The sequence below is a fragment of the Gouania willdenowi genome, chromosome 12 (genome assembly GCF_900634775.1).
Source record: "Gouania willdenowi chromosome 12, fGouWil2.1, whole genome shotgun sequence".
Lineage (NCBI taxonomy): Eukaryota > Metazoa > Chordata > Actinopteri > Blenniiformes > Gobiesocidae > Gouania > Gouania willdenowi.
The window spans coordinates 4,533,135-4,547,864 of NC_041055.1; the positions used below are offsets into that span (position 1 = coordinate 4,533,135).

General features: G+C 38.1%; 1 protein-coding gene across 1 annotated transcript in view; it reads right to left on the reverse strand.

Annotated features, from left to right (window-relative positions):
- Positions 1-14,730, reverse strand: part of LOC114473084 (voltage-dependent N-type calcium channel subunit alpha-1B-like) — a 198,151-nt gene that overhangs the window by 95,265 nt on the left and 88,156 nt on the right. The window contains 3 exon segments of the mRNA XM_028462481.1: positions 3,819-4,006; positions 9,778-9,930; positions 11,072-11,163. Of these exon segments, the coding sequence (XP_028318282.1) occupies positions 3,819-4,006; positions 9,778-9,930; positions 11,072-11,163 (433 nt within the window).

Below are 14,730 nucleotides of genomic sequence, written 5' to 3' on the forward strand. Positions count from 1 at the left end.
ACAGGGTCATCTATAAGGGGGAATAAAGGGGAGAGATTTTTGGGGTCCATCCATAAAGTCAGTAAAATGATGGTTTATTGTTCTATGAATCTGTGATAAACACATTTATTTATTTATCTGAATAATATCCACTGTTATCTGAAGATGGAAATCCTTGTTTTAAACGGAAATAAAATGGGTTAAAAGTGACCAAAAATGGTGGAAAAGGTGATGAAATGGGATTTTAAAAACCACAATAATTGGTTAAAAGTTGAAAATTAGAGTGGTCAAAAACGGACCGAAAAAGAGGTAAAAAGGCGCTGAAGTGTCAATATTGGCTACAATTAGTTTAAATTTGCAAAAACATAAGTTTGAAATATGGTGAAAAAAGGATGAAAGTGACAATAATGGGTGAACATATGTGACATCAGGTGGGACGAGTGGTAAAATGGGTTTATAAGTGCAGAAAATGTATTGAAATGTTATGGAAAAGTGTTAAAAATGGGAGTAATGTAGCAAAAATGCATTAAAAAAGCAAAAATATGGCAAGAAAAGTCATGAAAATAGGTTAAAATATGACAAGTTTGGTGTAAATACAGAAAAATAAGCAATAATGGGCTCAAATTGTTCAGAAAATATTCTTGAAGGCATCTGGCGACCCTCTTCCAATGTCTTGTGACCCCAAATGAGGTCCTGACCCCAAGGTTGAGAAACCCTGCTCTCGAGGGAAAATACGTCACTATTAGTTAATATATTGACAAAAAAGTACTAGAATAAGAAAAATAATAGCAAAACAATTTTTTCACCTGGACAGATTCTGACCCGTGAAGGAGAAAAAGCTCAAACACAACCACATGTTTCACATCTGGCTTTAAAAGCCATCCTCTCCCTGTGTGCCAGCGCTAAAATCCTCCAAAACAAGCTTTCGTTTAACGTCTTATTTTAGCCAAACTTCACTTGATTCTTTTCGTTTTGAAACACTGCTCTGTGTCTGCTGCAGGCTGCCTTCAGGCCCTCCAGTCTCTGCTCTCCTCCTCCTGACACAAACCGTCTTTGTCTTTGTTTTCGCCACAAACTCTGGGACGACTTTGAAGAGCCACACAAACATTTCTGGCCGTGCTTGAACGGTTTCAAGCAGCGATCACAGAGCCGTCATTCACAGTGAGAAGAAAAAATGAATCCTTATTTACAAGGCCAACAACAAAACGACAGTGGAGAATAACTGCTTTTCAAACACTTGTTTTCCTGTCATTTCTTGCCTAAATTGTTCCACCAAAGCCATCATCTAGAGTGGTCGAGCACTTCCTCACAATCCTCTTTGATGGAAGCAACCGCGGGGTGACTGACATATGGCAGCCAGGCCTCGGATAGCAAACGTTAGCTTGGATTTGGTTGTTAATTCATGACGATGTCTTCTCATTCCTCCCAAAACTAAACAGGTTTGTGCAGCTCAAGCAGCCAAATCACTCATATGAGGAGAAAACGAAATAAATATCTTAGGCTGCGTTCACAGTGACGGATCTGCTCTACAATCCGCCTCGTTCGGGTGGTGTGAACACACAAATGAAGTCTAGAGCGGATCAAACAGGTGAATCCTTTCTGTCTTGTAACATTTTCAATCAAAGTCTAGAGTGACTAGTTGCGCCGTGAACACAACCGCTCTCAAACACAGGAAGTATCAGCAATGACGTAGAGCGCACAGGATTGTGGGTAGTCAGGAGAGACGGCGCAAAACAGGGCCTGCATCCAAATATTCCCTCCTATCTCCTTTCCTATCCACTTTTCCTTAAACCTAAGAATGATGTCACAGGGTTAAGGAAAGGAGTTAGGAGACTTCTTAAAGGAGTTAGGGAAAGGCCATCACGTTGTTGTGACAATCAGACGCTTTTCCACTAGGTGACATAATCATTCCATGTTAGTTGAGGTTAGTGACATCTACCGTTGTGGAAAAACTACACATTTTCGTAAATGGACTTTTAAAAGCACTTTTATAACACTTTCCACTGTGCCTAAAAGCTTCCTTAGTCCAATAACATCTGAAATCTTTCAATGCATGCAAAATGGTATTATAGACAACCTGAAAACAGAAAAACTAAAAAAAATCAACCTTGTCAATCTCAACCTACGCTTGTTTTTCAGTGTCTGTGAACTATGTTCTCTTTTGTAGGCCCTGACACTGTTGCATTAACACACACACATTTATGCAGTGTTTACACACAAAACCTCAAGGTCACAGGGCAGATACTAGTCTGCCTCGTGATAAGTCGGCCAATCACGTCTTGAGCCAGAGCCCAGAAAATATTTGTCCTCCCCTTTTCAGATTATTAATCATAATAATAATAATAATACATCAATTTTATATTGCGCTTTTTTGGGAACTCAAAGTCACTTTACAGAATTAAGGGATTATTCTTTCACTCCACACTTAGTGGTGGTAAGCTACTATTGTAGCCACAGCTGCCCTGGGGCAGACTGACAGAAGCGAAGCTACCATCTGACCACCACCAACACTCACACACTACATTCATACTAGGCCAGGGGTCTGCAACCTTTACTCTTAAAGGAGCCATATTACCTCATCTCACCTGGAATAAAGTTCTTCCAGAGCCAAAAAAAATGACCTTCTCAATGAAAACAATAGTGTATAAAATGATATACAGTTAAACTTATGTTGAATATGTTGCATAAATATTATTTTTTTTAGTTAATGCATTTGAAGGGCTTAAAAACAACTTAAATTCATTAACAGGTGATCTTGTCGTTCAACACATGCTAATCGCTAATTTCTTGCCACATATCAAGCATGTATATTTAACCGGCACATTGGCAGTTAAATGAATCTGTTCCCCACACAATTAAAATCTTTATTTTCTTCCAGAATAGTGTTTTTAGTTGATTTAGTTAACAACTAAGGCTAACCACAGGTGCAAGGAAAGTTAATGGTCTGTAGATGTTGCAGGAGGTGAAGGTGGCCAAGTTATTGCACAATGTGATTTTTTTTTTAGGTTGACATATTGTTATGTTATGGTTTTATTTGGTGCAAATGTCATTAATCATGAATAGCCTCTGTAAGAAAATAATTTAAATAAAATAATATTAAATAATCATTTCAATACTTTTCAAAGCTTTGAGGAGCCATTGCAAAAGAGTCAAAGAGCCACATGAGGCTCCAGAGCCGCAGGTTGCAGACCCCTGTACGAGGCAATGTGGGTAAAGTGCCTTGCCCATGGACACAATGGCAGATACCACTGGAGCGACTGTCCCCCACTGTGGCCCCTGGAATTCTCAGTGGTCTCCATCCAACTACTAACCAGGCCCAGACCAGGCTGGTATGACCACAAGATTGGACACACTTCCTCATTACGAGCCACCTGCGTGTGAACTGTTTTCAGGAACGAGCAGACCTGCTAAAACTTTACTTGTGACAACTTAGAATACATTACAATGAGAAATTAGTCTTCACATAAATAATCACCTTCAAATGAGAAGCTTTTCCTGAAAAGTGTTTTGCTTTAACTCAATAACTCAGTCGACCTGAACTGAACACGTGTCAGATTTCATTGTTTGTAGTTTTTCCACGTCTTCCTCTGACATTACTTCTTCTACTACTCTAAAGGACGCAGTCACTGCAACATTTTGTCTCGTTCTTACTTCTGCTTGGCTGCACAGGCCCAGTCCTTTGAGGAACCCTGCATTCTGGAGCTTTGTGTGCCTGGTGTTTGTATCGTAAAACTGTTTGGGTCGCAGGCTCAGAGAGGAAAACAGTGAGTCAGCATTTCTGGGCGGAGGTCAGACCCACTGATCCAGTTCTTTGACGGTGTCGGTGTGCGTTAACTCACGTTGTAGAGGATGTCCACCCAGCCCTCCATGGTGATGCACTGGAAAACCGTGAGCACCGCGAACAGGATGTTGTCGAAGTTGGTGATGCCGAAGTTGGGTCCGGTGTAGTACTCCCTGCACTGGGTGCCGTTGGGACAAAGTCTGGCCGGAGGCTCCAGACCACAAGGCCAGTCGGCAGCTCGTTCACCTGTTGGAGCAAAGCAAGATTATAAGTTTTTAATATTAAAATGTAGGCAAACAGGCTTTGGTATCACAGGCAGATACACAGTGTCGTCAAAACACTTGGTCCATTAAAACACATTTTTGTGAAATCAGCAAAGTAATGACTGTGTTGAGTTTGGAGCAAAAATGAAATAAAATACAATGAAATGAAATAAAATGATATAAAATAAAGTAAAATAAAATAAGACAAAATAAAGTAAAATAAAATAAGACAAAATAAAGTAAAGTAAAACAAAACAAAACAAAATCACATGAAATTAAATGAAATTAAGATTTTAAAAAAGCCGGACATCTATTTTTAGGTGTAATAGCTGGGAGCACAATAAAATAATTAAATTCTTGTAAAATAGCACTTTTTGATTAGTTATTAATTTTTTTTAATTTCTGGTTAATTTATCAAATGTATTAAATACATGTATTTATTTGTTCATTCATTCTGCTGTGATATGTAAATGTGTAAAAGGTTTAAATTATTTGAGGAATAACGAAATCAAAAAATACCTAAAAACCCCAGTAAAAATTAAAACATGACAATATGCAGTGATATACAGCCACGTTGTCAGAAATGAAATAAATAAAGTCATTTATTTATTTATTTTAAACAGCTGAAATAGACTGAATTCTATATGCATCATCGACTCTAAATGTGTGGTGTCCTTTTGAACAGACCTGAGCCAGTAAACACTGATAGATTTGAACACAGTCCAACAGTTTTAATGGTTAAAAACACACAAAACTACATTTCTTGAGGATTTTCGGCTTTGACTGGGATTTAAAGGCATGTTTGTATTTTCATGGATCATGTCGTTCCCAGGGATGTATACACTGTGCATGGATGTTTGTTTAGAGGATGCTCTGACACAGATGTCAGCAGATGGAATAAATACGCTGAGCGTAGCAGATGCCTCGTGCAGCCATTGTTTATGAAGCTGCGTGACGCGCTGTGCCGGGTTTTAACGATGATCAGCAGAGCCAGATTGCACAGCAAACATATCTCCGATGTCGCTCCAGTAAAACGTGTCATTTCCCTTCCTGTGGCAGGTGCTGTGTCAGCTGGGTGAGGCAGGAACAGCTCGGGTTGCCAGGTTCTTCATAGTTACACTTGTATAAATATGTAATGCCAATAATGTCAGAAGAAACATCATTAATCTTATAGCTTAAAGCAGTGGTTCTCAAACTTTTCAGCACGCAACCTGAAAATAAAGGTCCCAGAGAGCAGGGACCCCCACTGTACCTGAAGGTGGTTGAACACAGACATGAACATTGAAGAACAGTCATGTGTAGACAGGGTCATCTATAAGGGGGAATAAAGGGGAGAGATTTTTGGGGTCCATCCATAAAGTCAGTAAAATGATGGTCCATTGTTCTATGAATCTGTGATAACCACATTTATTTATTTGTCTATATGAATAATATCTACTGTTATCCAAGGAATTTATTATTATTTGTGCCACAGTATATAGTCCTCTTAAAGATGTAAATCATTGTTTTAATTGGAAATAAAATGGGTTTGAAGTGACCAAAAACGGTGGAAAAGGTGGTGAAATAGGATTTTAAAAACCACAGAAATTGGTTAAAAACGGACAGAAAAATTGGTAAAAAGGGGTTTAAAGTGTTGATATTGGCTTAAAAGTAGCAGAAATGGGGGGATTGGGGTTGGGGTAATGTAATTGAAAAAGTGAGAACAATTAGTTTAAACTGGCAAAGAATGGGCATGACAAATCATGAATGGGGTTAAACTGGCAAAAATAAGCATGAAATATGGTGAAAAGAGGTAAAAAGTGACAATAATGGGTGAAAGTGGTGGAAAGGGGTAAAAAAATGCCAAAAATTTCTTGAAATCAGAAAAAATGTGCAGAAAAGGCATTGGAATTTGTTGAAGAAATGGCAGAAATTGGAGTATTGTAGCAAAAATGCATTAAAAGGAGTTAAAATATGGCAAGAAAAAGTAATGAAAATAGGTTAAAATATGACAAGTTTGGGGTAGCTGCAGAAAAAGGGTAAAAATATGCAAAAATGGGCTCAAATTGTTCAAAAAATATTCTGTTTCTTGAACGCATCTGGTGACCCCCCGCCCAATGTCTCACAACCCCAAATGGGGTCCTGATCCATGGGTTGAGAACCCCTGGTTTAAAGTCAAGCAGCTAAATGTGTTAAATGTGCCTTCATGTCGTATTCAGTTGTAGTTTGTACATAAAAAGGTGCGCGAGCACTAATTTGACAGCACGTGCAAACGCAACATGCATTTGATGATCTATAGAAACCCCGCCCACTGAGGATTGCATCTGCGCCTCAAATTAATATGTAATATCTAATCAGTCTCTGCTATTCTAACAGGAGAGGCAAATAGATTAGCTCGGCTGAAGCAAAGCAATCTTCAAAGCCAACGCTGACAGACTTCACTGTCACAGCTTTACCCACAGGTGGCTGCATATATTGTTGAAGGAAGAGATGTAGAGAACAGATCTTTATCTGCTGAGTCAGCATTTCTAAAATGAATTAGTGATGTGTTGCGAGCGAACGAACTCGATATGTAACCAGGTGCTACACATATTCAAATAATCACATGTTCGAAATGGCATACTCCGTACTATGCACTACAAACTAAAAGAGTATATAATGTCTACTATATACTATAAGTATGGTTAAGTTTTTGACCAAGTCGAACACCTTGGTGTTCTGATTGACTCAGATCTTACATTCACTAGTCAGATCAAATCTATCACAAAAACATCTTCTACCACCTAAAGAACATCTCTACAGTGAAAGGTTTAATGGCTCAGAAAGACCAGGAGAAACTGGTCCATGCTTTTATCTCCAGCAGACTGGACTATTGTAATGGTCTTCTGACAGGAATCCCCCAAAAGAGCATCAAACATCTACAGCTGGTTCAGAACGCTGCAGCTCGGGTCTTAACCAGAACAAAGAGGTCAGAACACATTACTCCAGTTTTAAAGTCTTTACACTGGCTCCCAGTCAGCCTCAGAATAGACTTTAAAGTTCTGCTGCTGGTGTATAAATGAGTGAATGGGTTTGGTCCAGAATACATCAGTGACATGTTAGTCAGGTATGAACCCAGCAGGTCTCACAGATCTATGGACACAAGTCATATAGTGGAGCCCAGAGCTCACAGTAAACATGGTGATGCTGCTTTTAGTTGTTATGCTGCAAAGAAGTGGAACAAAAGTTAAAGGCACTTTTTTCTCTACTGCATATGATTGAGAGAGAGATTTTTGGTCATGTTGTTGATGTCATGTGTTTGTTGATGATTTTAATTGATTTTAGTGATGATTTTAATTGATTTTACTGATGATTTTAAATGTTCTTATTTTAAACAATTGAATGTTTTATCATGTAAAGCACATTGAGTTGCCTTGAGTATGAAATGCGCTATACAAAATAAATTTGCCTTGCCTTGCCATAGGAGGATTAGGATGATAAGCGTTCCCACTGAAGTATACTTCCAAATTTCCCAAGATGCATTTCAAACTTACGACAAAAACCTGAATCACCCTGAGGCTAAATATCTCTGTTGATTCTCCACCTTTGAAAGTTCTAAAATAATTTTCAGTGAGAAAGTGACCAAGTAGAATATCAACATGTGCTCATTTGATCCATAAAACTCACAGAAACACATTTAATTCCAAAATTTCGGAGATTTTTGGAGTCCTGTCATTGTGCTACTCTCAAAACTTCCGGTTAAGCCCTATTCACAAAAGAGTTTAAAAACTAATGGAAGACAAGAAGAGATGCTTTTATTTTGAAAAGGGGATATTTGATTTTTAGCTTGAAGCCAGTCCCAGGAAGATTTCATCATGGGGCGGTTTAGTATGACTAGTGTGCCCACTGTGCATACTTCAAAAATGTCCCCATGTAGTATACAGTACATCCCAGTATTTCTCTCGTGTACTCAATCTTTCCATACTATCTAATGTGAAGGCACTACATACTCATTTTGACATCAGACTTAGTATGAGTAGTACGTTAGTATGACATTTTGTACACAGCCAGAGACAACACGGTAGAAAGGTGAGGGTAGTGAGGGAAAGCGTAGGCTGCACAGACATGGGAGAATCTAATGAGCTGATTATGAAGGAGCCGAGCCAAGAGAGCCACTTCTCTAAAACGAGCCACATTCTCATCACTAGATTAGAATTAATAAATCAAAAATCAACATTAATCAGCTGTTTTTTCTTTCCTTGGCTCTTGTCCACCGAGAATTTTTGTGGTTGTTACAAATTAGTAATTTTTTTATTCAGCTTTAGATTGATCTTTGGGTTGTTGCTTTGAAAACGTTTGTGTCGCCAACACTAAAATCTATAGTTTGAATGTTGAATTCATGTTGGGTGTGGGATACATATGTATGTGTATATACGTATATATGCATATGTGTGTATCCATAAAATGAAGACTGCTCTACTGTGAAGTGTCTTGAGACACCATTGGTCATGATTTGGCGCTATACAAATAAAAGATTGATTGATTGATTGATTGATTGATTGATTGATTGAATGTGAGTCCAACGCACAAACATGGGGTTCCCACTCACAAACATTCCAGCAGCCGTCGTGTGGAGCGTTGTTTCTGCTGCTGCTCAACTGAAACAAACCCTGCTGCTTCCCTTAGACAAAAATAATAATAATAATCCACACACTGTAGCTACATTAGCAGGCTGCCACCACAGCTCTCATCACTACAAGCACCCTCGCTGGGTTTAAACACGTGGATCCATCATACGACTGCTCAGCATTCGCCCCCAAACTCACACTTTTACAGTGCGGATGATGACACAGACATCGGGGAAATCAGACCCACTGATTATTTTATCACCACCATGTTGCACAATAGGTAATTTCTCCAAGCAGCCAGGGTGTGATCTATAATTACTGTAATGCTGTAGTACTGTAATGAAAATTGTTGGTATTTTTCACAGTGAATGGAGCAAAAGGAAGGATTGACTTTGTGGATGCTCCTCAATGAGACTGTTCTGAGTTGTTGTTGTTGTCATTTTCTCCATGTTTCTGTGTTTACAAACCAAACAACGGATGTGCTGCCGTGTCATGAGATATATCTTGTTGGGAGAGTATGGAGGCTATATTAAATAATTGTTTATGATGTTAATTTTGTTAGATGGCTAAATACTTGTTCATGTGCATCTTGTTGGGTTTTTTCTTATAATTTTTTCTTATATATATATGATTATATGTATGGGTGCATATATGGATATGTATTTTTTAAGTAGCTCATAGATAAATTGGTTATGCTGGTTATAAAAGGGGAAGAATTAAATTAAATAAGTCTGACTTCTTCCTACTCTTTTTTTGAACATGTAAATGTTTTATTTTATATGTACTGTTTTTGTTTTTACATGTTCAAAAATAAATAAATCAAATCAAAGTAAAGGCAGGGGCAACAAGTAAAGTCATAACCTCATCGACCCCATGCAAGCTCAAAATTTGCACAAGAAAACCAAGCACTGAGGTCTTTCATTGTGTGTGAGGAGAGGCTATCAATCAGGAAGTGACGTGAATGAAAATAGCATTCATCAAACCCAAGCAGTGAGAAGTAGCTGTCAAACATTCAGCTGGGTGCTGCTCGTTGCATCCATTACAGCATGCAGCGTTTAGCAGCGAGACGCACATCATGACAGGAAGAACAGGGCATTACTTCTGTGTTTCTGTGTTTACACCCAGAGAAAATCAACACGTTCACGGGACGGACAGTTGTTTATCTCACCTGTGTCCATCTTGAAGCAGGTGGTGTGGAACTTTCCCATGTAAAACTCCACGCCAATGATGGCAAACATGACAATGGCGAAGAACAGGAGCAAACCGATCTGGAGCAGCGGAACCATAGCTTTCATGATAGACTTCAACACCACCTGAAGACCTGTCAGACACATTAACAGAATTACTTCAGTGTTGAATTTGAGTAACAACAGTTTGTAGGACCAAAAAAAAAAAAAAAGAAAATACACAAATACTTAACAACAAGTTAAAACTTTGACATTCTTTCAAAGAAATAATTTTTGGTTCTAAAAACTGTCACTTCTTCATTTGCGCTCACGTCTCCTTCACTTAAATATGTGATCGGATGTGATCTGAGGGTTATATGAACTACATTCTTGTCAGCATTTAGAATAATAATAACCAATCTAAACATTAATACAGAAAAGAACAAAGAATTTTTGTTGTTGTTTTGTGTATTTTTGTGTGTTTTTGTGTGTTTTTTTCATCATTTAATTTAAAATCATTCTGTATGTTTTTGAATACATTTGTACATTTTCCGCTAATATTTTGGCTCCAGCATAAGCCAAGTATTTAGATTAGATTAAATTAACTTTAATAAACCCCTTACATTTCCAGCAGCATTACAGAAAGAAAAGAAAAGCAGCAAATAGGGTTGAAATAATATATAAATACAAAATATAGAGAATATATGAGAAGAAACCAAAATGTACAGAAATTAATAATAAATGGTTTGTGTTTCAAATGCATGTTTATCTAATGAAAGAAAAACTGTACGAAACAGCTTTTTTTGGAATATAAAATCTGACAAATTTTTGTGACTAAACAAAAACGTTTAAAACTTAACACTGTTTATCAATTCATAATTATTTAAATTCAATTTTAATAAATGCAGATGTTTTTAATCATAAAATAATAATGTACAGTTGTATATAGATGACTGTATCATCAGCGTATAGATTAATCTCTACATCGAGATTAATAAGAATACAAAGACAAATATTTTGGCCTGGGTTTATAAAGCTATAGAACTAAAATGTGCATGAAAGAAAAAAGTGTTTATTCCCCCCAGAGTCTGGTCTGATGGGGGTAAGCTATGTCTGTAACTGCAACAGCATGGCTGCCAATCGACATGTTGCTAAGATGAAATCAAAGCAGTCCAAATGCAGATCCTTGTGCGATGCCACAAAATAAATATTTTTGCACCTTTTTTTTACATTCCCAGCGATGCGGTAACACAAATCAACAAAAATGTGTGGTTTTAGGTGTAAATAATGACTTACTGGGGATTCCTGACACCAGCTTCAATGGTCTCAACACTCTCACCGCTCGCAGTGTTCTCAGGTCAAAGTCCGAACCAACTGTTGCTAAAATCCTGTGAACAAACATAAGAAACAATGATCCGCCATTACAAACCAATCATTAAATATTTATTAAATCACATTATAAATTATTCATAAATTACTGTCGGGAAAGAAAATAAACCCAGAAAGCAAAAAATAGTGGAGTTGTTTACAGAAATCTGTTCAGAAATTCTAAACAATTAAAAGGTTTTAAAAAAAGGTGGTAAAATTGATAAGAAAAGCATAACAAAATGGTTTTGTTGTTTTCCATAACAAGGCTTAAAAAGCAGCGAGACATGGAACCATTTAAAGCTTACAGATACGAATCAAATCCTAAACTAGGTCTAGTTAATGTGTACATGTTAACTCCACATTCAGCCCATGATGGATGCTCATGTATATAAGCCTCCTTACATCATGTGCTGTTAGTGCTCACACACACAAACACACAAGTACACACACGCAGGGAGCCACAGCTGGTAACACTCATTACCAGCTGACCGGAGCGCTGCACTCAAACACTAGAAAGCACTTCCTAAGATGGAAAAGGAAAAGTAAAGGACATGCTGGTTTTACAAGAAGAAAAATAAGCTGCTGCTGCTACACTAGCCATGGTTACATGATGTTTTTTTAATTCAGAATTAAAGTGTTCTGCTTTGTGTTAACATGAAAATATTAATTCTGAATTGAGGTTTACATGGAAAACAGGTTGATTTGGCTTTATTCAATTCTTCTTTAGGTCTGGGGGTTGGGAAGGGTTCTGATTGGACAGAAGGAGAACGTGACGTAAAACACGCAAACCTTTTTTTTTTTGGTTACAACATAGAAGAGCACAAAATAAGATCTATTTCATCAGCAGCTTGACAATAACGTACTGTTTCATTTTCCTCTGCTGAGCAGGAGGGGAGCGAAAGACGACCGTACTTTGGCCAATCAAAGCCAGCGGTTAGTCTAACGGCTGCTCAACCTCCACTCGACATGATTTTGAGTGAAATGATGAACTTTATGCACAATATTAGTAAAGCTCTGTGGTCTGGTACAGGGCTTCATGTCCCCCAATGATGTCCGTTCCATTTCCTGATGTCTGTGTGTGTGTGCTATGTCTGTGTCCGTGTGAATGTCTGGATGTTTACGCTTCCTTTCATCCACTCTTTTCATTACATCCATATCTTCTAAGGCTCTTTTTAAATAAATAGTCTTGGCTCGATTCCAACGCTTGCTTCAGAATTTATTTTTAAAGCTTAATTAAACGTATACAAGATTGAGGAATTATTCCATTTGGAATTAGAATCTGAATAAACCAGGCAGTCAGTGCTGCCCTACACACTGTGTATTGATAATAATAAATATATATATTTGAATTCATAGAATAATAATGTACAAATGTGTATAGGTGACTGTATCATCGACGTATAGATTCATCTTTACATCGGGATAAATAACAATACAATGACAAATATCATGGAGAAGAAAAAGAAGAATTGAGGTTTACATGCAAACACCTTTATTTATTTCTGCTCTAGGTCTGGGGTTGGGAAGGGTTCTGATTGGACAGGGGAGAACGTGACGTATTCACATCTATTGGGAAAAAACACATAACAAACCTTTTCGTTTTGGCTACAACATAGAAGTTCACATAATACTAAATTCAGATTTAATTTGGAATGGACATAGTATTTGGAATTAGGTGTTTACAAGGTCCGTTTAAAGAGGATTACATTTTTATTCTGAATTAAAGGGAAATTAAAGCTATCATGTAAACGTGACCAATGAAACTTTGTTTAGCAGCAACAATAACAGAGTAAGTTAAAAAAAAAAAAGGAATATATATATATATATATATTTATTGACATATTAATAATTATAGTAACATTTTTATTATCAAATGCTGACAGGAGCCATGAAGCAGGCGGTGAATTCCCACAGGAGCAGATGGATGGTTTTCACATGGAAAGCTGAACACAATCATCACACGTCTCTCTCACACACACACGCACACACACACACACACACACACACACACACACACAGAGCATTCTCAAGCAGAAAGTAAAAAGTAGGAAACAAAGAAAGGTCACTTCTCGTCACTGCCTGGTTACTGGTTGTCATGGGAACCCATGAAGCACATCTGTGCCTGTGCTGGCAGCGCTGGGAACAATCAGTCATCTTAAAAACAAAACCACTTCAATCCATCAAACTGATTCGCTTCATTTTCAATCCTGCACAACTTTAGACACGATTTTCACATTTCTTCTTTTGAGTCTGCCTCGTGTTAGTTATTTATTTTGTGTGATTGTTCGTTTCACACATTAAATATGTCTTCAATCAGTTTGGAGTATGAACGAAATACAAACCTAAAGTTACCGGCATGCACAGAAGAGATCCTAAGGTGAAACATAACCCCACAGGCACGTATGATGTTTACGGAAGAAAACATGGAGGCGTCCAGTGTAGGACTGTGTGTCACGCTGAGAAACGTTCTTTCCAACATAAGTCAGCACTTCATAACTTCAAGGAGAGTGAAAAAGAAGAGAGCATGGTTTATCGCTCAACCCGTTTGCTGTGATGGCTGCTACATCTTTACAGCAGACTGTTAGGATGGTGATGACGAAGGAGTCGGATAAAAAAGCGCCCTACAGTCCAGTCGCATTGCAAAAAAATCAGATATGTATGGGATTTAGGACCACATGTCAAAGTGACCTGGTTCAGATTTGAAAAGATCTGAACGGTTTTTAACAGATCGAATAGAGGTCGCATATGGGCAAAAAGATCAGATTTGGCTACAGTATGCTCACACTGCAGACAAATGTGACCCATCTCTGAGTCCCAGGAGAAGCCGTGTGGAAAAACAACAGCCAAGGCAGAGGATGCAAACTGCTAGAGCAATAAACCACTTTTTCTTCTTTTTCACTCTCCTTAAAGTTATGACGTGCTGACTTCTGTTGGAAAGACATTTCTCAGCGCGACACACAATCCTACACTGGATTCCTCCATATTTACTTCTATAAACATTGTACGTACTGTACCTGCGTGGTCATGTGTCGCCTTAAGACCTCGCCTGCGCTAGCGGGTCACTTCAGGGTTTTTTTAATGGTCCGAATTATGCATTAAGACCTGCAGTGTGAACGTAGTGTAAATATTGCCAAAGTTGCAGACAAACAAAGACAACCTATGTGTTTTCTAACATTTCTCTGACATTCTCCAACTAAATATTGATCATCTTCAGACTGAGACAATGTGTAAGTCGTAAACAAAGAGCAGTGCTCAGGTTCTTCTCAGGTGAACCTTTGTTTACGGGTGTTCAGGTTACCCCATAAGGATGTTTATCTGATGACTGCACAGACACACAGACAGGAAGCAGCCTGAAGACCCAGCCGTGGGTTTAATATCCCTTTATCATCAGCGCGATGCGACCACAGGAAATATAAATCCTGATGCCATCGTCACGTCCTCCTCCTCCACCTCCCGTCCTTTAAAACCTTTAAAAACTGTTGGCAGCAACAGATTATTATTAGATCACACCGAAGCTCCACATGTGCCAATAGATCATCAAAAGCAACCTGTGATTCACCGGAGTAGAAATAGACTGAGAGACTTTA